The sequence below is a fragment of the Colletotrichum navitas genome, assembly GCF_030913465.1.
Source record: "Colletotrichum navitas strain CBS 125086 chromosome Unknown LY79scaffold_230, whole genome shotgun sequence".
NCBI classification, from domain to species: Eukaryota; Fungi; Ascomycota; class Sordariomycetes; order Glomerellales; family Glomerellaceae; genus Colletotrichum; species Colletotrichum navitas.
In genome coordinates this window covers 8011-31579 of record NW_026850776.1, presented here as the reverse complement: position 1 = coordinate 31579, position 23569 = coordinate 8011, and the positions used below count along the sequence as shown (strand labels likewise).

The window sequence follows — 23569 nt, the reverse complement described above, 5'->3', positions numbered from 1 at the left end:
CTTTATACTTACTAGTATCTTCTAATATCTTACTTAGTAATTTATTACTAAGAAGGTATATAGGCTCTCTATATTTATTAGCTACCTAAGTAATTACTAAGTAGTTTATAGATAAGTAAGTTAATACTACTATTAAAATATTTTAACTCTAGCTATACTATAAGTAAGAACCCTAGTATTTAAGTTTTAAATATAATATATACTTAGTTAGTTACCTTAACCTACTTATAACACTAGTAAGGTATATATTACCTATGTTTTATTACGTTATTATTTAGAGATACTAATATAGTATATATAAAGTATCTATTAGATATTAAGGTTTAAAGACCTTATATATATAAAAATATAATAATAATATAATAAAGAAGTAGAATATATATTATAGTATTAATAATACTATATACACTATATACACTAGATATAAAAATAACTACTTAGAAAACAGCTATATATACTATATAATAATAATATTTATATATAAAGAATAGGTATTCTAGATAAGACCTCCTTCTTCTCTAAGGGAATCTCCTAGAAATTAAAGAATATAGTTCTAGGTTATATAAGGTAAATAAATAAAATAATACCCTGTAGTAGTTAAAATAATACCCTGCTGTAGGTAAAATAATACCCTTTAACTTAATAACTTACCTATTAAATCTAGAATACTAAAGAAATCCTTAGAATACCTAATAGATAAGTATAAGTAATCCCCTTATATCCCTTGGTCTAGTTAGCTAGTTAGATCTATAAGCTCTTCTATATCTATAATAATATAATAATTCTATATCTTATCTCCTATCTCCTATCTCTAACTTTATCTGCCCCTTTTGCCTCTAAAAGTATCTAATATTATTAGTTAATTAGAGGCCCTAATAAATAACGTTAAGATTTTTTAGTTAAGTAAAGGGGCATAAAGCAGGATAATATATAAGTTTAGCTAATAACGTATATATATAGTAAGTAGCGCATTATAGTAAGTAGTATACGTCTACCTTATTTCTACTAGCTTTATCTTTATATTAACCTTTCTTTATATATAATAATAGAATCCTCTTCTTAAGAAAGCTAAATTATCCTTATAATTATAGCTATCTAAAAAGACTAAAATCTATCTGTACAAAAGGCAGCCTTTATCTACAATATACCTAAAACTACACTTTATTATTAACACACTAGAAAAGTTATATAAGCTAAGATATATTTAAAATTAATAAAGATAACTATATCTAAAGAGGAGGTAATTCTTAAAAGGGTTATTAACCTAATTAATTAAGGATTTCCTCTATAATAAAAAGATATATAAGATATAGCTAATTAACTCCTTAACGTACACAACAGGATATATATTAGACCCTAATAGGCAGAGAACTTTATATAATAATAACCTTAATTAAAAATATAATTTTAACATTAAATTAACTATTAAAGGGCCTTAGCTAAGGATCCTATAATTATATAAGGCTAGTTTATACTTATATAAAATATAATTATAAAGTACAAGATATAGGATTATAATATCTATAATTTTAATAAGACTAGGTTCTTAATAGGAATACTATTATATATAAAGGTTATTATAACTTTTAACTAATATAGAAGGCCTTATATAAAGCAGCCTAGTAATTATAAATAGGTTTCTATTATTTAAGGTATATATATAGATAGCTAGGTAATACCTCTATATATTATTATAAAAAGTAAATATTACCTTTTATTATAGTACCTTAATAGTAAATTTCTAGCTATATAGTGTATTTACCTAAGTAAAAACAGATAAACTATAAATAAAATTAGCCTAGATTAGCTAAAGTACTTTAATTAGTATATAAAGTCTTATATAAAGGGTACTTATTACTTTCTAATCCTAGATAACTATAATAGCTATAAATTAACTAAATTTAATAACTACTATAAGGAAGAAAGTATTATTACTTTATATATACCTCCTTATTTATTATATAAGCTTTAGCCTCTTAATATTAGCTATTTTAGCCCTTTAAAGTACTTATATAGCAAGGAAATTAAGAAAATAATATAGATATAAATTATATATATTACTAAGAATAACTTTTTTTCTACCTTTAAAGTAGTATTCTTTACTTTAATAGAAAAAATAAATATATAAGTAGGTTTTTAATAGGCTAGTCTTATACCTTTTAATCCTAAAGTTATTATTTTTTACCTAGATTTTAAGCTAAAGACACTAACACTAGTTAACTTATATCTAACTAGCTTAGGCTTATAGGACCTAAAGACACTAACAACAGTAATTAAAGGTATATAAAGCTTTACCTTATTAAAAAAAAGAATTAGGGACTATTAAAGAAGTTTACTAACACTAATATATAAGGTAATTAACTTATAGTTAAAGGGTATTAGTAAGTTAGTATATTAACTTACTATTATTAAGGTAAAGAACTATTAACTTTATATAAAGATAAGGGTACTTAGTAAACACTAGAGGGCTAAAAAGACCTAACTATATCTTAGAGAATTACTTAATATAGCTAAAGTAGAGGCACTATAAGGAGAAAAGGACATTATTAAAGCTAGAGGTAAAGAAATATCCTAAAAGGGGGGTTATATAGAGAGTAGTAAACCACTTGCATAATAATATAGTAATTACAGGAAGACTAGATATAACGTATAAACCTATAAGGTAGTTTAGGATACTAATAAAGAATAAGGTAATATATATTTTTAATTAATTTTGTATAATCTAGTTGAATTAAGTTATTAAAAAGATGGAAAGGTAGGTAGATATACGCTACTTACTATAATGCGCTACTTACTATGCATATACGTTAGTAGTATATAAACAGCTATATCTTAAAACGTTTAGACACGTTCTAACATAAAATACTTAGGTAGGGTTTGTCTTAGAGAAGCAGGTTTCTACTATGCTAAATAATATATAAATCATATGTTTATTTCCTTTGCTTGAATAGGAGAGTCTTAGTTGTATCAGGGTTAATAAAGTGGCCTGTATGTCGGTTTGGGTAGCGATCTGTAACACCGTGCGGCAATTTAATATCGTATTGCTCTAGGATCTGACCACATATCATCTTGACGGCATTGTTGGCAAAGAATCTGCCCGGGCACGCGTGCCGGCCATATCCAAAGACCATATTCTCTTTCGTAACTGATACGTATTGGTATTGCTAGGATTTCCTTTGTTTAGCCAACCTCTTAGATTACGCTAGACGTATTAGTCTGTTGAAAGGCACCTCTTACCTCAGGACTAGAGTAATGGAGGCGATCCTCAACCTCCCCGCTGCGTAGCTTGAGGAAGCGGTAGGGATCAAACGTGGATGGATTCTCGTAAAACTCTCCGTCTTGTAAAGCGGCGTACCCGGCCACGCACACATTGAGGCCGGCTGCAAGCTTAGTGCCGTCGGAGAACTCTACGGGTTTAAGTAGAGTTCGTGGTGTAATCATAAGGTTGGGGTTCAAGCGCAGGGATTCCTTCATCACCGAGTCTAACAGCTTCATGTTGAATAAGGCCGAAGTTGACCAAGCCCCATCATGATCGTCTAGCGCGCTCTGGATTTCAGCCCGCAGTTCCGGAATGATTTGAGGGCAGTGGCCAGTGATGTCGTAGAGGCTGTTGTCGGGCAGTCAGCTCTGAACCTCTGAAACATGGCTAAGTTGAGAACGCCGGGGCATAGTTGGCAACAAATGACTGACATATGTACTACAGCTGCGGTAGTATTGTTAAGTGAGGCCATTGTAACTTGTAGCTGACTGTGCACTAGAAACTCGGCATCGTCTCTACCCCACTTCTGCGCCTTGTTGACTAGCCAGCGGAGCAAATCGTTTTGTTCGCTTTCTGTATCCTTGTCACGCAAGGCTCGACGCTGCTCAATAATTGGCTTCAGAAGGTCGTGGGCCTTGCGCATGTGTTCCTGTACGGCGGAGACTTCTGGGCACCAGTACTTGGCGATAGGGCGGAGGAACTGAGGATAGACCTTCAGGGCGGTAGCCGCATGGAATAGATCGGCGACGAAACGTCGGCTAATGTCGAGCCATTCTGGGCTGTGACAGAGTTCAGACCCGACAAAAACAGGGCTTGACACGATGCTAACAATCCCCAAACACGCTTGATAGACATTCAACTCTTTCCAGTCCTCGTTATTGCCTAAAATCTCTAGCATCGCGTGACGAGCTGCATCTGCCATTTTGGCGTTAAGATGTGGAATTTGACGGTTCAAATCTAACCTTAGAACGTGAACCATATATGGGTTTTCAGGGCTGACGCCAAGGATTTTAGACTCCAGTCTCTAGTTAATAATAAATATGCCACCATTTGTTAGCGTGACATAATTCTAAGCAAAAAGGTGAAGTTTAGTGAGCGGATTGCCTACTGATTCTAGTAGAATCGAGCTATTAACTGTTTCATCTGGCATCTTAAGCAGTTCATCAGCGTATCTGATTGGCAATACTAGAACATCGCCTATGTGTCATCATATATAGGTCAGTATTCTGTTTTAACTCTAGATACCTAGCCAGTTACGTTATTTACCATCATGAGTAGTGATTCTGCAAATTTGGTCCTTAAACTGAATTCATAGTAAGTTTGCATTAGCGTTAATGTTTCATATGGCTTAGACGCAATTCAAAACAACCGTACCTTCTTGTAGGCATCGTAGTATACCTCAGCGGCATGCCGGACATAGTAGGTCCTTCTCTTTTCAAACCCTTCGAGATGTTCGCCCCACAAAGGGTATTTTGCGTATAGACTAGGCTTTATAAAAAGTCGTCTAAATAAAGTCGCAATGACAATAACAGTGGCGACACAATACAGGTTAAGTAAAAAGTCCATTGTGAAAGATTATACAACGAAGTCTCACACACTAGGACTAAATCAAGATGCCAACGGTATGTAGCCATCAGTTGAAAAGTCTTTGATGAGGAAGGGTCTGTGAAGTGTATTTATAGTTTATAGTGAAGTCAAAACGGAGGGTAAAGTTAAGGGGATATTCTAAACTGCTAGGTGCAGTTTCATCCTCGTATTGGGGATTGTGGATCTCGTCGGGAACTCCGGCATTGTACGTCTGTCCCTAGCAAATATAATGCAATAGTAGATGTATAAACTAACGCGTAAGCGTCATTAAGGTTTGATTACTGGCGGTAGTTATGGTACGGAAGACGGTCTATACTAAGGCCCGAAAGCCGTCCCAATATACGTTTGACCCTTGGAAGTGGGCCTCTACCACTCAGGATTAAGTAGGTTGATGGCTAAAACTTTCTAGAGTAGACAGTATTTCATCGTAATACGGATACATAGGAAATCTTATGAATGCTTGTGGGAAGAGAAATACATAAATAAGGGTGTTATTCCAAGTTTACAGCTTAAATTGTATGAAACCCTTAACTCACAATACTCCCTCACGCTATTTCAGACCCCCACATCTTTCTAAACACATCTCTTTATCTATCCCATCTTGTAAATCACCGTCATGGTAGAGACAAAAGCCTTTACAGCTAGCAGTGCTAGCTCTGATAGCATTTTGAACAGAGCCAGAGAAGACGACACGTCGGCGAACCGACCGTATCTGGTCTTTTGCTCAACCGCGGCTTCCGGTCATTTTTACCCGATATTGCAAATTGCGACGCACATGGTCCAGCGAGGTTTCGAAGCGACAATTATCACAGACAAGAAGCATGAGCAGCAAGTCATTAGCTCAGGCGCGGGACATGTCGCTCTTCCTTTTTTCATGCCGTCTCCAGAGTCGCTGGAGGAACGCAAGGAGCTGACAAACGGCTTCCAGTCTATGGTTTGGGGCCTCACCCATGTGGTGATGAAACGGACTCCGCTTTACTACAAGACTGTGGTAGAGACCCTGGAAGCCTTGCGTCAGGAACGTCCAAGTCAACAAATCATCATCATCCAAGACTTAGTCTTCATCGCTGCTAATGCCCTTGCTTTGGGCGCGCGGTTGCCCACAGGGTTCACAGTGAGACCAACTATCATCCACGTCAACGTCGTTCCGCTACCGGTTCCTAGTATCGATATTGGACCCTTCGGCTTTGGTCTGCCACCTGACTCATCTGAATCCGGCCGCTCCCGAAACAAGCTTTTACATCAGCTCTGTTGCAGCCCTCAGGGTCCTTTTGCAGCTTTTTGTAACGAGTACAACCGAGTCATGGAGTGCCTTGGCGTCACTGTTGATCCTACTATCGACGCCTTTATATCTATCACATCTTGCCCGGACGTTACACTACAGGCCTGCTCGCCAAGTCTTGAGTACCCCAGATCAGATCTACCGGATCACGTCAAATTTATCGGTTGCCTGCCGCGCAAATCCCTGGATCCTTCCTACAGATATCCTGCATGGTGGAGCAGCATTACCAACCCTCTTCACTTGCAGCGTAAAAAGATTATCGGTGTAGCGCAAGGCACAATTGCGGTCGACTACAATCATCTTATTATACCCACAATTCAGGGGCTAGCCGACCGTGATGACATAATTGTCGTCGCACTCCTGGGCGTGAAAGGAGCATCTCTGTCGGAGGGTTTCCAAGTGCCCTCCAATGCGAGGGTACTCGATTTTATGCCTTACGAAGCACTACTCCCGCACCTTGATGTGTGGGTGATAAATGCTGGGTACGGCGGATTTACGCAAGGCATCATGCACGGCGTCCCGATGGTGCTGTGTGGAGATACTGAGGATAAAGCCGATGTGTCTATGCGTGGTGAGTGGGCTGGTGTAGGGTTTAACCTAAGGACAGGATCACCGACACCACAACAGGTTGCAAGGGGTGTTGAAGAGGTCCTCACGAATCATAAATATAAGAGACAGGTGGTAGCGATACGGAAAGAGAATGTGGAAATGAACAGTTTGGAAACTATAGAATCTTACATTTGGCGTTTTACAGATAAAAAGAAGGGAAAATAAGGCATGGATGGTATCCTGTAGTTAGATGTATCTAGATTATAGCAAGTAGCGCATCTGTCTCAAATCCTATCCTCCTCATCTATATATACGTTTAGGTACAGAATCTCACTCCAATCAAAGGAAAAGTATTATTAATATGAATGGTATACAAAAGACCTGAAATATACATCGAAAGAGTATCCTCTATTTTACTAGTCTTTTCATTAGCACTTACTACTAGCCGAGTAATCGAGACCTGTAGGTGCTCTAATATACCTAGAGCACCTCGACAAAACAGGTGAACGCACTATTATAGGTAAAAATGAGTCATTGTACACGTATATCCTTCAAAAGTAACATCAACCGTACAAATACCAGCTGCCGAATACATAGCCACTCAGATCCAGGAACAATACGACCCGTGACCCAATAACTAATCCTTTGACGGCAATGAATCCGCCCAGTTCTCGACGTAGCTCGCGAAAATATCCATAACAAGAGCAAAAAAGCGCTCAACCTCTTCAGGCAATTCATCGCCGTGCGTCGTGTATTTATTACCCCAACTGGTCGTTGACCCGCCTTTGTAAATATTGAAAATGGATTTACTGCGAAATACGTCTTTGATCATCTCTTCACCTGCCGACTTTGATACAACGTCGTAGTGCTTGCCTCGGTCCTGTTCGTTGAGAAAGCTATGAATTCTGAGATGACTGCCAGGCTCCTTCGCAGCATAGACCACGTCGGCGCGCTCATTTAGCTTGACAAACAAGGACTCTGGTGAGTTGGTAAACACCTGGTTAGCTGGGAAGAATCCGTCCTTGACACAAGCAACGTCGTAAAAGCAGTTCGCAAGGCACGAATTCTCTGACGTTCCCCTTCCAAGCACCAACATATGCCCTCGATTGGTCGAAAGACGGTTTATCTCCTGGAGCCGTCTGAGAGAGCTGTGCTCCTCCTGAGTCAGCCTGATTGAATAGGCCAAGCGTAATTGAAACAGGGCCAGGCATGCAGCATCGTTAGAGAGCTTCTCTAATCCCGGCGTCCGGCACTGAGAGAGTAGTTCAGGAGAGGTTAAATAAGTGTGCTCCTTTCCAAGGAATGAAGTCATTATATCGGTACCCCATATCCCAACGTCTTCGCCGACAAGAAGACTGTTGAGAGTTCCCTCAGACGCAGCAGTATCGATCTGGCTAACGTGAAGCTCGCCCATTATAGCTTGGCGTTCTTTCAGGAAGAATGGACCAGCATAGGAAATGGAGGTACAGGTTATATATGTCTCGTCGCGATCATCATCAGGTACAATGACGCTCTCTGTATGCATGGCGGAAACTTCGCCATCACGGGAGGGCATCATCATAACCATGAAGTAGATAGTAGCTCCAGCGTAGACCTTGGGGATACTGTTATCAATGTCCGCAAGTTCCCCTAGCTTGATAGCGCTACTTGTGACGGCGTATCGAGTTAAGAGTCCGTCTAGTAGCGTAGGCGGGACAGTAGTTAGACCTAAGTCTGCGCCTGTCTTGTTGGCATGATCAGGATGACGAATGATCTTGGTGAAAGCTTTCCTAACCCTTTCAACATGGGCTTGGATAGGATCGCTTGAGGACAAGCAAGCAATTCTGATGATTCCAGGAAATTTCGTGGTAAGGTAAGCAATCCTCTCGGCCATCGTTGGTAGAAGGATCAATTCATCTCTGGAAACGTTCCAGTTTGTGTTCGGAAACGCTCGTTGATAAAGGGGAGAACGCTCATCTCGAGGGCGCTCGGTAGTGCTGGCCATAACGGGGAAATGAAGTGGAAAGATATGAAGGTTGATAACAAGTCATAGCATTGACCACGCTATACAGCATGGAATGAGGAACAGAGTGCACATTGCTAGCTATATACTCCGTTGACGACTTATTCATGTGGGGATTACGTATTCCAGTAGGCGGGTTTATAAAGTTTTGACAGGGTTTGTCACGCAGTCGGGGTTTCGGCATCCGCGCTGTCCGTGGATAAGTCTGTCTAATGAGGAGATTAACCAGGTAGCGCAGTTCCAGTGTAACACAACACTAAGCGGTTTACATAATATAGTAGTATAGAGATAAGTATCTGTACATAGTACAAGTATAAATGTTAAATAGGGCAAATTTTAACAGTATATAATAGCGAAGTCGCGTGGAAAAGTTAATAGAGGCACCTTATTAAATAGCGAGGATACCCTGCTGCCCTCTAGCTATCTTATCCCTAGCTACTAATATATTAATCCTGACTAGGTTATATTCCTAACCTTGACCTCTAGTCTTGATATGTATTTATAACCTCTACTATATAATCTATATAAATAGTAAAAACTCTACTTATAGTGTCCACGGCCATCCGCTGCGGCACTTCAGTAAACTGCGCGCTGTGCTGCCCTTCTGCAACTAAACAGTTGGCCCTACTATGGGAGGTTGATGGCCTCTTTTTACCAGCAGTCACTGAGTTGGCTACGTGGTATGGCTTTTCTTGGGTACGGCAAAGAGTGACGGCAGCCTTAAAGACAGTGGCATCGGTTGTTTTTTCCCTTCTGTCATCTTTGTTGATTGTCTCCACCGAAATTCCGTTCTGCACAGGGGTGCTTCTCTGCCGTCTACTTGGAGTAGCTCGGTCATGTCAGTGCAGGACACGGGGTTGTATGCCGTTTGAAAGCTTTCGCAACTACACCGTAATTGTGTCAGATTGAGCAGCACCTTTTTCTTGAGTACAACAGCTTACAAGTTGGTTTACGTTTGGGATGCTCTGTCCTCTTAGAACATAAATAGCACTATCCAGTTGTCTAGAGATTGGGTCGTAGTAGATAACGGCGGAAAATAAAGAGCAGAAGAAGAAAAGCTTAGGCAAGTGCTTCATATTTTACTGAAAAGTAATAAATATAGACACTACTAGACAAGCAGCTAACAGTAAAGGTGGTGCTGCCATTGACGGCTGCCACAGTAGAGCAGTGCGGCTGGTACTCAGACAGGAGCCAGAAGACCGGCTATAATTATTTCTAGATCTAATTACTGTCTAGGCTAAGGCTATAGTCTAGCGTGTTAACAGGACTCGCTGAGCAAGTAGGCGTGTCTAGACTTAGGAGAAGAGTGTCGTCAAGATAAATTATATAATTATTAGTACAAATACGCGTACTAGTTAAGTTAAAAGACACTAATTTTATATAGCTAACATTATAAGTCATATTATATTTCCCTGACTTTATGTTCTAGAGCTTTACAGTCTTGTCCTATAACGCTAAGACAACGCGCTACCTATTAGGCAAGAAGGCCACCAAGTTAGCCTATTCTATATAGCCCTTAAGCGTCTTCTTATAATTCCCTGTCTATATAATCTAGACCTTAATAGTCTTGTTACTTAATACAGAGACAATATACTACTTATAGGGTAAAAAGGTTACTAAGGTAACCTTATCTATATAGCCTTTAAGCGCCTTCTTATAGCTATAGAACTATTAATATTATATAGAAATACTAGTAGTATAGTATTAGAAGGTTATAGAGTAAGAGAGACCTATATAGTATAGTAATCTAAGGAGAAACACTAATAACCCCTAAGGTAACACAAGATACTTCTTTAATTAGTTAAAAACTTAAAGGCTTACCTTAATTAAACTATTAAATCCTTTAGATTAAGGACGCTAGATATTCTAATTATAAAAAGAAGGTATCTAATTAAGTAAATTCTAGATATAATCTAAGAAGTAAAACTCTTAATTATTTTATATTATTATACTTAATTAGCTTATAAAAGAAAGGTTTATAATCTAATTAAGCTAAAAAGTAAATTTAAAAAAAAGATTTTATTAATATTTTATTTATATAATTAGTGTTCTTTATATAGGCTTTTCTTATAATTAAAATAACTACTTTTCTTTTTTATATATCTTTATATCTCTAATTAGCTTAGATTAATCTCTAAATTACTTTACTTTATTTTAATTATCCTTTAGTTTCTTTCTTATAGCCCTTAAGAGAAGAAAATATATAAAATAGAAAACCTAAACCTAATTAAGTATTTATTAGTCTACGTTTACTTTTTACTACTTTTTTTTTTAGCCTAGTACTCTCTTTTTTCTCTTTATTTACTTTATCTTATTCTAATCTAGTGTTATAATATACTTATCTCTCTTATTTATCTAGTATTATTAAAGACACTTAAGAAGTAGTTCTAAAACTATAAGCTACTTTATTAAGTAGATTACTATATTAATTAACTTATTATAATTATATATACTTAATAATATTTAATTAGCCTTTAACTTTAGTATATTACTTAAGAAGATTTATATATCCTTAGACTACTATAGTTTATATAATTATATGTTTTTTTTACTTAGATTCTTTTTTTTAATCTTCTAGTTAAAAGTTAAAAAGACAAGTAAATTAAGTAACTTTAAGGCTATTAATTAATATTAGTTTATAGATCTTAGTAAGTAGTATAAAGATAATAGTATATTAAGAGAAAAGATATTTAAAGTATATTTTTATTAAGGGCTTAAGAGAGTATACTATAGTTATGAAGCTTAAAGATATACTATAAATATAGTAAAGTTACTATAGTACTAAATATAAATTCTACTATAATTAAATATAAATAGATTTAGTAAGATTAGAGTTACTTAAAAACTAACTCTTTTATTAAATATATACTATCTATATTTTATATTCTATATTTTTTTAATAAATATATAAATACTTTTTATTTTAATGTTTTTTTAAATCTAAGAAATATATTTAAAGTTAGTAGCTTATAAACCTAGAGTCTTTAAGACCTATAAGTAAGATAAGTACTTAAAAATACTATAATAAGTATATCTATAAATTAAATCTAATTCTTTAATGAAAAGTATATTTTAAAATAAGAATTAATAAAGAGGTACTCTTATATTAATATATAGATATTCTTTTATATAAGTACCCTTAATATATATTTTTCCTAGTCTAAAAGATTTATATTACTATAACTAAATTTTACTAAGTCTATATTAAGTATCTTCTTTTTATCTTTCTTGCTACTTAATTATTTTAAACTTAGTCTTATCTATATTATTTACTTACTATAGCTTTATAAGGTATTCTATTATATAAAACCTAACTTATTTACTTTTTTTATATTAGCTATATATATTAAGAGGTATAAGTAACTAATTATAAAGAGCTACTACTACTAGTTAGTAACTCTTTATTATTATTATTTTTAGTTACTAGTTACCCTAATATTAGCTAATCCTATAGATTTAAAGACCTTTAGGGGTAATATAACCTTATTACTAGTGAATTTAAAAATATAAAATATAAAAATACTAATATATATATTTATATTTCTAGAAAAACATAAATATATATATTTATATTTATATTTTATTATAAAAATATATAGTTGTTTTACTAATTATATTAAATATATAAATATTATACTTAGATAGGTTATTATTTATATAGTATAGAACTAGTGTATTCTCTTAATAATTACTACTAGTTAACTAGTATATAGAGAAAACAGTTTTATACTTTATATAAAAGTAGTTTATTAAATATATACTATTATTAACTATATAGAATTACTAAAATAATAAATAAATACTATAAAATTAATACTAATAATAGTAAAAAAGTATAGTTTATTATATTAAGTATATAGTATATATTATTATTAAATAGTAATAAGTAACTAAGGTAATAAGTAAACACACTATAAGTATAAAGGTAAGTATATAGTATTACTAAAGCTAAAAGCTACTCTTTCTTTTCTTCTTTCTTTTTTTTCCTAAGTATTCCTAGTGTATATATACTTACTTTACTTCTGTGTGCCCTCTAAGTATATAATCCTCTTGTGTACCCTATACACTTACACTATATACCTTACTTATTTAGTGTTATATAATACTTAACCTACACTTAGCTTATTTAGCCTATTTATCCTTAATATAGTGCTTTTCTTCTCTAGGCTTTTGTCCTAGAAGCCTCTTTAGAGTAGGCTAGCTTTAGTGCTATTTCCTTTACTACTCTACTATACTATAAGCTTCTGTGGCCCCTTATATACTACTATATTACTATATATCCTCTTTATATAATTTTCTTTTTCTATAGTATTACTATAACTTCTTTACTTAGTCTTATGTGTTATTACTGTTATATAAAACTAGGTAGACGTAAAAGGCTTCTTCTTTTTTTTCTAGTTTTTTTCCCTTTAAATTAGGCCTCCCTAGGCCTATATAAATAACTCTTTATAGCTATTTTCTTTTTTTTTCTTTTTCTTTTTTTCTTTAACCTAAATTAACTATATAGATTCTTTTTCTTTTATTATTATAATTTTATTATTTTCTTTATACTTTTACTATACTTATTAGCCTTACTAACTTATTATTATTATATCTAGGTAGAAGTGTATTTTATACTTCTCTTTACCTTATTTTTTTTATAAGCGCTATATACCTATAGTACTTTTTATACTTATTTTATAATCCTATGCTAATATTTATATAGAAATTTTAAATACTTACTTACTTCCCTCTTTACTTAACTACTACTATATGCTTATTTTACTTACTTATTTACTACTTAGGTATTAATATTTAGTTTTATAGATAGTGCCTCCTAAGGGTCCTCCTAAGCTTCCTAAGGGCCCCCCTAAGGGTCTCTTAAAGACTAGCTTTACTACCCCTAAGGGTAGTATAAAAGTATACTTTATACTATTTACTTACTACTTTTATTTATTACTAACTCTATATAGAAGCCTTCTAAGAAAAAAGGCTTTATATATTATAAGTATAGTAAAGTATATAATATACCTTATATACTCTATATATACTACCTTTATACTAATAAGGCTACTAAATACTACTTTAACTAAGGTAATATATTTTATTATTATTACTACTTATTTTTTACTTACTTTTTTTTTTAGGCTAAGGTATATAATATACTTATTATACTAATAGTAGGCACTTATACCTAGGCCTTATATAACTTCTCTTTATATATCCTTAGTACTACTTATACTTTACTTACTTATTACTTAGATCTTTACTTTACTCTTAGGTTATTACTAAGTACTTAACTAGGCTATATATACCTAGGATATATTTACTAAGAATACTCTTAATACTACTACTATAAGTATCTTTTTTACTACTTATCTAGTTTATATATACTAATTTCTTTTAGCTTTAAACTATATCTTATAATACTAGTAATAATATAGTGTATATACTTATAATAGTATATACTACTAGTAGTATACCTTTAGTGCCTTCTCTTGTTACCCTTGTTATACCTCTAGCGCTTTTACTTATACCTTTTGTTCTAGTTACCTCTACTATACCTTTAAATACACTTATACTTAGTACTACTAGTACTACTACTACTACTTTTTTCTTTAATAAGAAGTAGGCTAGCTACTTTATTATAGCTATTAAGAATATTATTACTATAGTAGCTTATATATATTACTTTTTTTTTTACTACTTATAAGCTACTTACTTACTACTTATTACTAATATATATATAGTACTACTTTATTCTTTAGTAAAAAGTATAACTATACTTTAACTATACTACTACTAAGGCTAAGGCTAAGGCTAATACTAACGCTAATAATAAAGAGAATAGTAGTACTATACCCTCTAGTAGTAATAGCACTAAGTAAGCTACTTACTTATATTATCCTAAGATAGTCTTTTTAGCTTATTATCTATACCTTATATATACTTTAGTTACTTATTTTAGCTTTATTTTCTTTAGTTATAAATACTTTAGCCTATAGGCCTTAGTTATTTAGCCTATAGGCCCTTAATACTACTATTATATTATATTTTTACTTTTTATACTTATTAATAAGTAACTTTATTTTAATATAATACTATAGCTCTTAAGTGTCTTTTTTACTACTATATCTTTTTTATTAAATAAGGTACTACCTATTATACCTTAGTCCCCTATAGTTCAGGATTTCTTTTACCTTATATAGTAGCCTAGTGTTTATCTTATATAGCTATAGCTACTTAGGCTTTTTATTATCTTTACTCTTAAATAGCTTTAGTAAAGATATAGAAAAAACATTATATATATAGTAGTAAGTAAAGGTATTAAGTTAGTAAGCTAGGCTATAGGAGCTAACTATAGTAAGTATATAAAAAAGGCCTAGCTACTTATTTATAAGTTTACTACTTAGGCGCTTTTACTTTATAGTTTTACTAGATAGTAGTACCTAGTTTTTAACTTTAAATCTCTTTAGTATCCTTTTTTTATTATATACTTATATTTACTATATATTTACTTTATATAGTATAAGCTTTAGATTAGCTCTTTTAGTATAAAGTTATTAGACCTTCTTTTTATTAAGATATTTATAGCTAGTACTACCTTTACTATTAGGATATCTATAAGTAAAGGTAAGTCTTAGCCTATTAATACCTTATTTAGAGATATACTAATAGATAAGTAATATATATTATTATATATAAATTAAGCTAAGTAAAGTTACTATACTTAATCTACTTAGTCCTTTATATAGAAGTAGTAAAAGTAGTACTTTATATTCTAGTTTTACCTCTTAGTCTACTTATTAGTCTATAGGTAAAATATAGTACTTAGATACTACTTTATTCCTAAGAGGTAGTAGAGGTATACCTAAAACTTACTTATAAATAGTATACTTTAATTAGAGATAATACTCTTAGGTATTTTAAAAGTTATAAATACCTTTATAAATAGTAGGTTAGCTAGGCTACTTATAGTAAAGCGTAAGTTTATAGTAATATAAATACTATATTTTATATATTAATTAACTATAATAAAGATAATATTATATAGCTTTTTCTTTAATAGTAATATTAATAGTAAAAGCCTTATAATAAAGTCTATTAATATTTCTATATATAAGTATTTTAGTATTAGTAGTAAAGTAAAATAGCTATAAGGATAGTAATACTATAGCTTTATTTTCTAGTATACTATATATATATTAATATATTTCTTAATATTCTTTTATAGTTTATTTTAATAGTAGCTTCTTTATAGTAGCTATATTATATAGCTAATGCCTAGATATCTTATATACTCTATATTATAGTAGTCTTCTAGGATTCTTCTCCTTATTCTCTCTTTTTAAGGTATATAGACTTATGTTCTTTTATAGAAGAGACCTTTTATATTAATACACTAGGCTTTTTTACTACTTCTTCTCTTTATAGGCCTAGCTTAATTACTATGCTTTTACCTCTTAGACTACTACTTTTCTTTTATAAAGGTATCCCTTATTAAAGTTATAGTAATATAGTAATTATTAGCTTTACTTTACTATCTACTATTTTAAAGTTATATTAATTTTTATTCTTTTATAAAATATATAATTTATAACTTATAGCTTTAGTAATAGGCTTAAGTAGTTAGCCTTTTACTTTATTATTACTCTAGTATAGCTTTTATTATACTCCTTAGTTTATTTTTTTTAACTAGTTAGGCTAAGGTTAAGTATTTACCTCTACTATCTCTTAGCCCTCTATATATACTTCTTTTATATAGCCTTAGTAATATTACTATAACCTAAAGGGGTTCTTATTTTACTTTTACTTACTATAGCTATACTAATATTACCTTTACTTTACTACTTAGTAGCTACTTCTTGTTATCTACTATATAGTTTAGCCTCCTTAAGAGTCTATTTATAGGGTTTTATATACCTAGTTTAAACTTAATATTAATATTATATACTACTAAGTCATTAAGCTAGTGTAACTATCTTAGGTTAAAGCACTTCTTTATATCTAGGAATTAGAGGTTAAAGTAATCTATTTATACTATAACTATTTTCTTACTATAGTTAATATATTACTACTAGTTCTATAGGCTATTAATTATTACTAGTAGCTTTATATTACTAGTACTATAGTGTATTTTTATTCTCTATAGCTTATATAATTAGAAAGTAATAAGATACTATCTCCCTTTATACTATTATATAAGTACTACCTTAATAGTAAATTTAGATATATTAGTATAAATTACTATAGGTAAGTCTATATTAAAATAGTATAGTACTAGTGCTTTAGTAAAAGCTATAATAAGTTACTTAAACACTATAACTACTATAGGATCTAAATATAGCTCTTCTCTTTAGTTCTTTTTAGCTTATTAGTTAAGGGTACTACTATTTTAGAGTAGTTCTAAATAAACTACCTATAAAACCCTATAAATCTAAGGAATATTTAAATATCTTTAACGCTATATAGTAATAGCTACTAAGTAACTACTTTAATATACCCTTGCTCTATAGAGATACCCTCTATTAAAACTATAAATCCTAAGAACTTAATTATTATCCTATAGAACTTATATTTTCCTAGATTAAGGTAAAGCTTCTACTGCTTTAGCCTTATAAGGATACTATATATATAGTCCTTATGCTTTTTAGGTTTACTACTATAGACTATAATATTATCTAGATATATAATATATACTATATTTACTAGGCCTACTAAGGCTTTATTAATATATAATTAAAATATTACTAGTATATTAACTAGGCTAAAAAGTATAATATAATACTTAAAGTAGCTATATTAGGTATAAAAGGCTATCTTTTATTTATTACCTATATATATATATATTTAATAGTATATATTCTTAATATTAAGCTTAGTATAAATCTTAGCACTAGATAGCTAGTTAAGGATTTTACTTATTAGTAGTAGTAGTATTAAGTTCTTTTATATAACCTTATTTAGTATATAGTAGTTAATATAAAGTTATAGCTTTTTTTTTTTTAGGATAAATAGGATAAGTGTCTCTCTTAGACTTATAGATAGCCTAATCTAGCCTTAAGCCTTAGCCTTCTTAAGGTATTTATAAATATCTTAAGCTCTCTTTTTAATAGTGTATAAATAAGTCCCTATAGTACCTTAGTACCTTCTTTAAGGTTAATATAGTACTTATATATAGAGTATTCTAGTAGGCTAAGCGCTTTATCTTCTAAGAATAGTTCCTTAAAGTCTATATACTTAGCTATTTACTTATACTACTTTAGCTTATTACTTCTTTTCTATATAGGCACTATAGGTATAATATATAGTGTTAGTACTATTACTATAGTTTATAGTATATAGAATTTCTTCTTTAACTTAATAAGGCTAATATCTTATTTATAGTAAAAGTATTACTAGTGCTTTACTTACTAGTTAACTACTAGGTTTACCTTTTATAACTACTTAATACCTAAGATAAGTATTAAATACTATAGGTTTACTATAATAAAGTAGTATAGTTAATACTTTACTACTTTTATACTATTAGTAGCCTTAATATAAAGGTAGTATACTCTTATTATTAAGAGAGGCTTATTATCTATATTAACTAAAGGAGTAGATAAATATATCTATAGTAGATAGTTAGTATTAAGTATACTTAGGCTTACTATATTAGCTTTTAATCCTAAGTTAATAAGTGCTTTTATTACTACTTATATAGTGCTCTTTTATAATATAAGTAAAATCTTAATATAGTATCCTTATTACTACCTCCCTTTTGTTACTACTACTAGTATACTATTTATATTATTTACTTCTTTATAGTAATTATACTATATATACTCTTTTCTTTTATATTTTCTATACTTTATCTCTAGGCACTTATTTATATAATAGCCTTATACTCTATAGGTATAGTATATACCCTATAGTGTTTTTACTTATAAGTAGTTCTTTATAATATACTTTAACTTATTATAGTTATAGTATACCTTATTATTTATTTACTTACTTATATTATTAAAGCTAGGTGTAATAGTAAGGTTAGTTCTTTTATACTACTTAGGTACTACTTAGGTAAAGTAAGCGTTATACTAGCTATATTATAGTTAATAGTAAAGGTTAATAGCCTACTTTATATACCTTACTAGTAAAACTAACTCTATATATATCCTTAAGAGTACTAGCTATAAGCTAATAGCTTATTAAGTACTTAGTTATAGCTTAGTTAAAAGAAAAAAAATATATTACTCCTCTAGAATAATATAAGGTAGCTTTATCTTTAGTACTTTATATTCTATAAGGAACTAGTTAAGGCTCTAGTTAGGCCCTTAGTAAAGGTAGTCTAGCTATAAGGTTACTATAACTATATAGCTACCTAGGTCTAAAAGTGTATTATATAGGAAATCTTTAAAATCTCTTTACACCTTAATTACTTACTTTATAAAGCTATATTCTTCTTTAGTTAAATACTTTAGTTATTCTCTCTTTATATAGCCCTTAAGATAGCTTATTATATATACTATCTTATTATAGTTATTATAAAACTACTTTATATATAGTATAAAGTGTATATAGTAGTTAAATAAGAAGACCTAGAGGTCTTTATATAATTCCTTATTATATAATAGTGTAAAGAAAAACAAAGGTTAATATAGGTATAAACTATTATCTAGTTTAGTGCTTAAGAGGATTACTAGGCTATCTTAAGCCTTACTCTAGTCTTAAGGTAATAGCTTATTATCTACACCTATTATATAGTTAGCTCTAGTGTTAAGAGTATAACTACTACTTTAGAGCTATAAGAGCTCTTTATATTAATAATAAATTTAAGTTTCCCTATAGGTAATCTTAAGCTTCTTCTCTAGTTATTACTCTTTTTTTACTAATATAGTAAGTCTATAGGATAAGCTATAGCTTCTTAAGGTGCTTTCTTTTATAAGTAAAGGGGGTAAAAGATAACTAGTTAAGTTAGTTATAGCTTAAGTACTACTACTACTATACTTAGGTATAGCTACCTCTTAGGTTATATAATAGGTATTTATAAGTATATTATTTATTAGGCTAGTTATCTAGGTAAAGCTTTTAGACTATTAAATAGTAATAGGTAACTAAGGTAATAAGTAAATATACTATAAATATAAAGGTAGGTATATAGTATTACTAAAGCTAAAAGCTACTCCCTTTTTTTTTTTTTCTTTTTTCTCCTAAGTATTCCTAGTATATATACACTTGCTTTACTTCTATATACCCTCTAAGTATATAATCCTCTTGTGCACCCTATACGCTTACACTATACACCTTACTTATTTAGTATTATATAATACTTAACCTATGCTTAGCCTATTTAGTCTATTTATCTTTAATAATTACTTACTTAAGCTTTAAATAAAATATAAAAAAGTAAAAGAATAGTAATAAATAGTATAGTAAATCTAGATATAAAGATAACTTTTAATAATAAAGTCTTAACCTTAATCTTAACCTTAACTATAATATAACTTTAAGAAATATAAGATTATATATATATAATTATAAATATATACTTTATTTATCTATAGAAAGTTATAGTTTATATATAACTTATATAGACTTATTAAAAGTTATTTTCTTATAGGTTCTTTATTTTTAAGAGTATTAATATACTTTTAGGTTAATAAGGTTTAAGTTAAGATAGTAATATAACTTAGTCTAGGGTAGTTTTAATAAACTTAGTTAACTTAGAAAGAATAAGTTAGACTTAGCCTTAGTAAGGCTATTATAAAGTAAGGTTTTAGAAATACTATTACTTTTATAACTAGACTTTATATAAAAAGTTAATATATATACTATATAAGGTTAGTATATACTAATATAAAAGAGTATAGTAAGTATTATTTATTTAATTATTATATAAAAAACACTATAACTAGTTTTTATTCTAGTTATTCTTTAATAATAATATACTTATATAGTTATAGATATTTCTTTTAAATACTTATTTAGTTTTTTACTTTTTTATTTATTAACTATAGTTTTATTAAGTTAACTTATTTTATTAAAAATAGTATAAAATAGTAAAAAGTAATTAAATATAAAGCTTATCTAGTAGTACTTATATATATATATATAACCTTAATATATAACTATAATATTAAAGTATTAATATTTCTTTACTTATAGTCTATAAGTAATTAAGTATTAAATAAGAACTAATAGCCTTATTAAGAGTTATTATTATAAAACCTACTTTATCTTTAATAGTATTAAATATACTAATAGTTTAGTAAAGCTAAGATAAAGTTTATAATATTAGTTTATAATATAAGTTATTCTAGGGTACTTTTTTCTAGGTTTTTAACTTAGTAAAATAGTATATATAGAAACCTAACTTAAAGTAACTTAGCTAATATAACCTATAATATACTACTATTTTTACTTTAACTAGAACTATAATAAAGTTAATATATTAATATATAAAGTATATAGTATATAATAGTTATATTTATAGAAAATAAAACACCTAGAAAAAGGTTTATTATAAAACATAATATAATAATATATATTTCTTTTTTAAACTATTTATTTAACTATAGTTATTTACTATATTATTTATTTAACCTTCTTATTTTAAATAAGAGAAAATATAAATAAAATAGTAAATTAATAAAACTATAAGAATAATATAACTAATTAGTAAAGTTACTATTATTACTAGTACTTTTAGTACTACTAATAGACATTATATCTTCTTCTTCTTCTATATTTTCTTGTTCTTCCTCTTCTATATTACTATTATAGTCTTCTTTAATAGTAAAGTATAACTTATCCTTAGATACTTTAGAATAATTAAAGATATTACTATATAATTAGGAGTATATATATCTTCTAAGTTATTACTAATAATACTTTAGAATAATTAATAATAGAATTCTAGTTTTTTATAAAACTAGTTATCTTCTATTATTATACTTAAGCCTAGTTCTTTTTTAGTAATAATATTACCTAACTAGTTAAAACTAGCTTCTACTGCTACTACAGTAAAGGGATAACTAATATTTTCTAGCTAATATACTTAGATAGAAATTTAACTTTATTTTCTTACTACTAGTCTAAAGGTTAACTATTTTTATTTATTAGGATATATAATTATTAATAATAAGCTATAAATATTTATAGTAAGTATAAAATATATATAAATATATATATTTATATATATATTTATACTTACTTATAAGTATTTACTTCTAGTAATAATAATTACTTTATTCCTTATAAGCCTACTTATAATAGTTATTAAGTTTATTTTTTATATATTTTTTTCTCTTTTACTTTATATAGGAATAAATTACTCATAAACTTATCTTTAGGCTTAGGTCTAGGTACTTTAATATTTTTACTTCTAGCTCTACTAGTAAAAGGGTCTACTAGAAAGTTAGATAAAGTATTAGGTTATTCTTTATTTTTTCTTTATTTTAATAGTATTAGTAGCTATTTATCTAGACTAATTTTATATTTAAAAGAATTAATATATAAGGCTTTTTACTTATAGCTTCTAGGTCTACTATAATATATTCTTTAAGCTATTATTTTATTAGTTTAATAATTTAAAGATAATATTATTAAATATATACTTACCTATTATATTCTCTAGCTAAGTTATCTTTAGCTATTTATATTATACTACTAGATATAAAGAGCTTAGGTTATTATTTCTTAGAATTTTATATTTAAGTCTAGGGTCTAATATAAAACCTATAATATAAGGTTTATATTTATTATAATTATTATAAGTAATAGAATAAAGGAAGTAGTCTTCTAGTTTCTTTAAACTAGATTCTGTAGTAGGTAAAAGTAGTATAGAAGAAGAATATAAAGGTTTATTAGACTATTAATAATTATTAGTATTTATAATTAATTAATTTTCAAAATAATATAATATTTAAAAAAAACTTACTTTATTTACTTTATATATATTATACCTTATTAACTCTTTTTTATCTAATAGACTATAGTATATATTGCTTATTAAACTAAATATAGTACTTATAGTAGTATAAGTGTAGCTTTATAGATAAATAGTAAGGTTATAAAATATCTTTAATATATCTCTTAAGTAAGTAAGCTAAAGCTACTAGCCTTTTATTAAGTATAAGGCTTTAAAGATATTATTTTTAATTAACTTATTTAATATATCTAAAACTAGTTTAAGCTCTATAGATATATTAATTATTAAATAAATAGAATTCTATCTAGTTTTATTACCTATAAAGTATTAGTATATAAACTATATATATATAAATACTCTTAATTTAATATATAATATATTATTAAGTATTTAATATAATATAATCTATTATAAATAATAGTACTAGTATTATAATAAATAATACTAAGTATATAAAAGTAAAGTTACTTATATAAAGGTATTTTAGTTTTATATATATTAATATAACATTCTTGTTCTTTTTAGTGTATTCTATAGTAGTTTTAAACTCTTTATATAATATAGTACTATTTCTTAAAAGTATAAGAATATATTTAAGTTTACCTAAACTACCTTTTTATTTAGTTAGGATATAAAATAATATATTAAGTATTATAGTAAGTTAGAATAATAATAGTTACTTACTATAATATATTTTTAATACTTTCTTTTATTCTTTAGTAAATAATTTCTCTATAGAACTATTATAGTTATTTATAATAGAAGGTATCTTAAATTCGACTATATTAGTATCTTTAATAACACTAGCTATATATTTATCTATAATAGCTTTAGCTACTAGATTTTATATATACTTATATATCTTATAATATATAAAGGAAAGCTTTTATTATTATTATTAGAAGAATTAATGGAAAGATTTAAAAAGGTATTATTATTTATACTATTATCTCTAGTAATACTATAATAATATTAGCTTTATTATTTTAAGTTTTTAGT

At 28.9% G+C, this 23569-nt stretch overlaps 3 protein-coding genes across 3 annotated transcripts; 1 reads left to right on the top strand and 2 right to left on the bottom strand.

Moving 5' to 3' along the window:
* Positions 1 to 2930: 2930 nt before the first annotated feature.
* On the bottom strand, positions 2931 to 4825 carry LY79DRAFT_530790 (cytochrome P450; the record flags this gene model as incomplete). Its single annotated transcript, XM_060556203.1, has 6 exons — positions 2931 to 3164; positions 3238 to 3607; positions 3691 to 4283; positions 4368 to 4456; positions 4526 to 4562; positions 4634 to 4825. The coding sequence occupies 6 exons, from the start codon at positions 4823 to 4825 to the stop codon at positions 2931 to 2933; spliced, it is 1515 nt and encodes a 504-aa protein (XP_060406859.1).
* LY79DRAFT_654394 (UDP-glucuronosyl/UDP-glucosyltransferase) lies at positions 4779 to 6918 on the top strand (the record flags this gene model as incomplete). The annotated part of the gene is made up of 2 exons (XM_060562647.1): positions 4779 to 4881; positions 5524 to 6918. The coding sequence occupies 2 exons, from the start codon at positions 4779 to 4781 to the stop codon at positions 6900 to 6902; spliced, it is 1482 nt and encodes a 493-aa protein (XP_060406858.1). The 3' UTR covers positions 6903 to 6918.
* Positions 6919 to 7045: 127 nt separating this feature from the next.
* On the bottom strand, positions 7046 to 8780 carry LY79DRAFT_573862 (uncharacterized protein). The gene has a single exon (XM_060559520.1). It carries the CDS (start codon positions 8659 to 8661, stop codon positions 7315 to 7317), a length of 1347 nt encoding a protein of 448 aa, XP_060406857.1. The 5' UTR covers positions 8662 to 8780; the 3' UTR covers positions 7046 to 7314.
* Between the last annotated feature and the right edge of the window lie 14789 nt (positions 8781 to 23569).

Bases quoted from the DNA above. Each gene is read 5' to 3' on its own strand.
- LY79DRAFT_573862 (XM_060559520.1), bottom strand. From the start codon at position 8,661: ATGGCCAGCACTACCGAGCGCCCTCGAGATGAGCGTTCTCCCCTTTAT.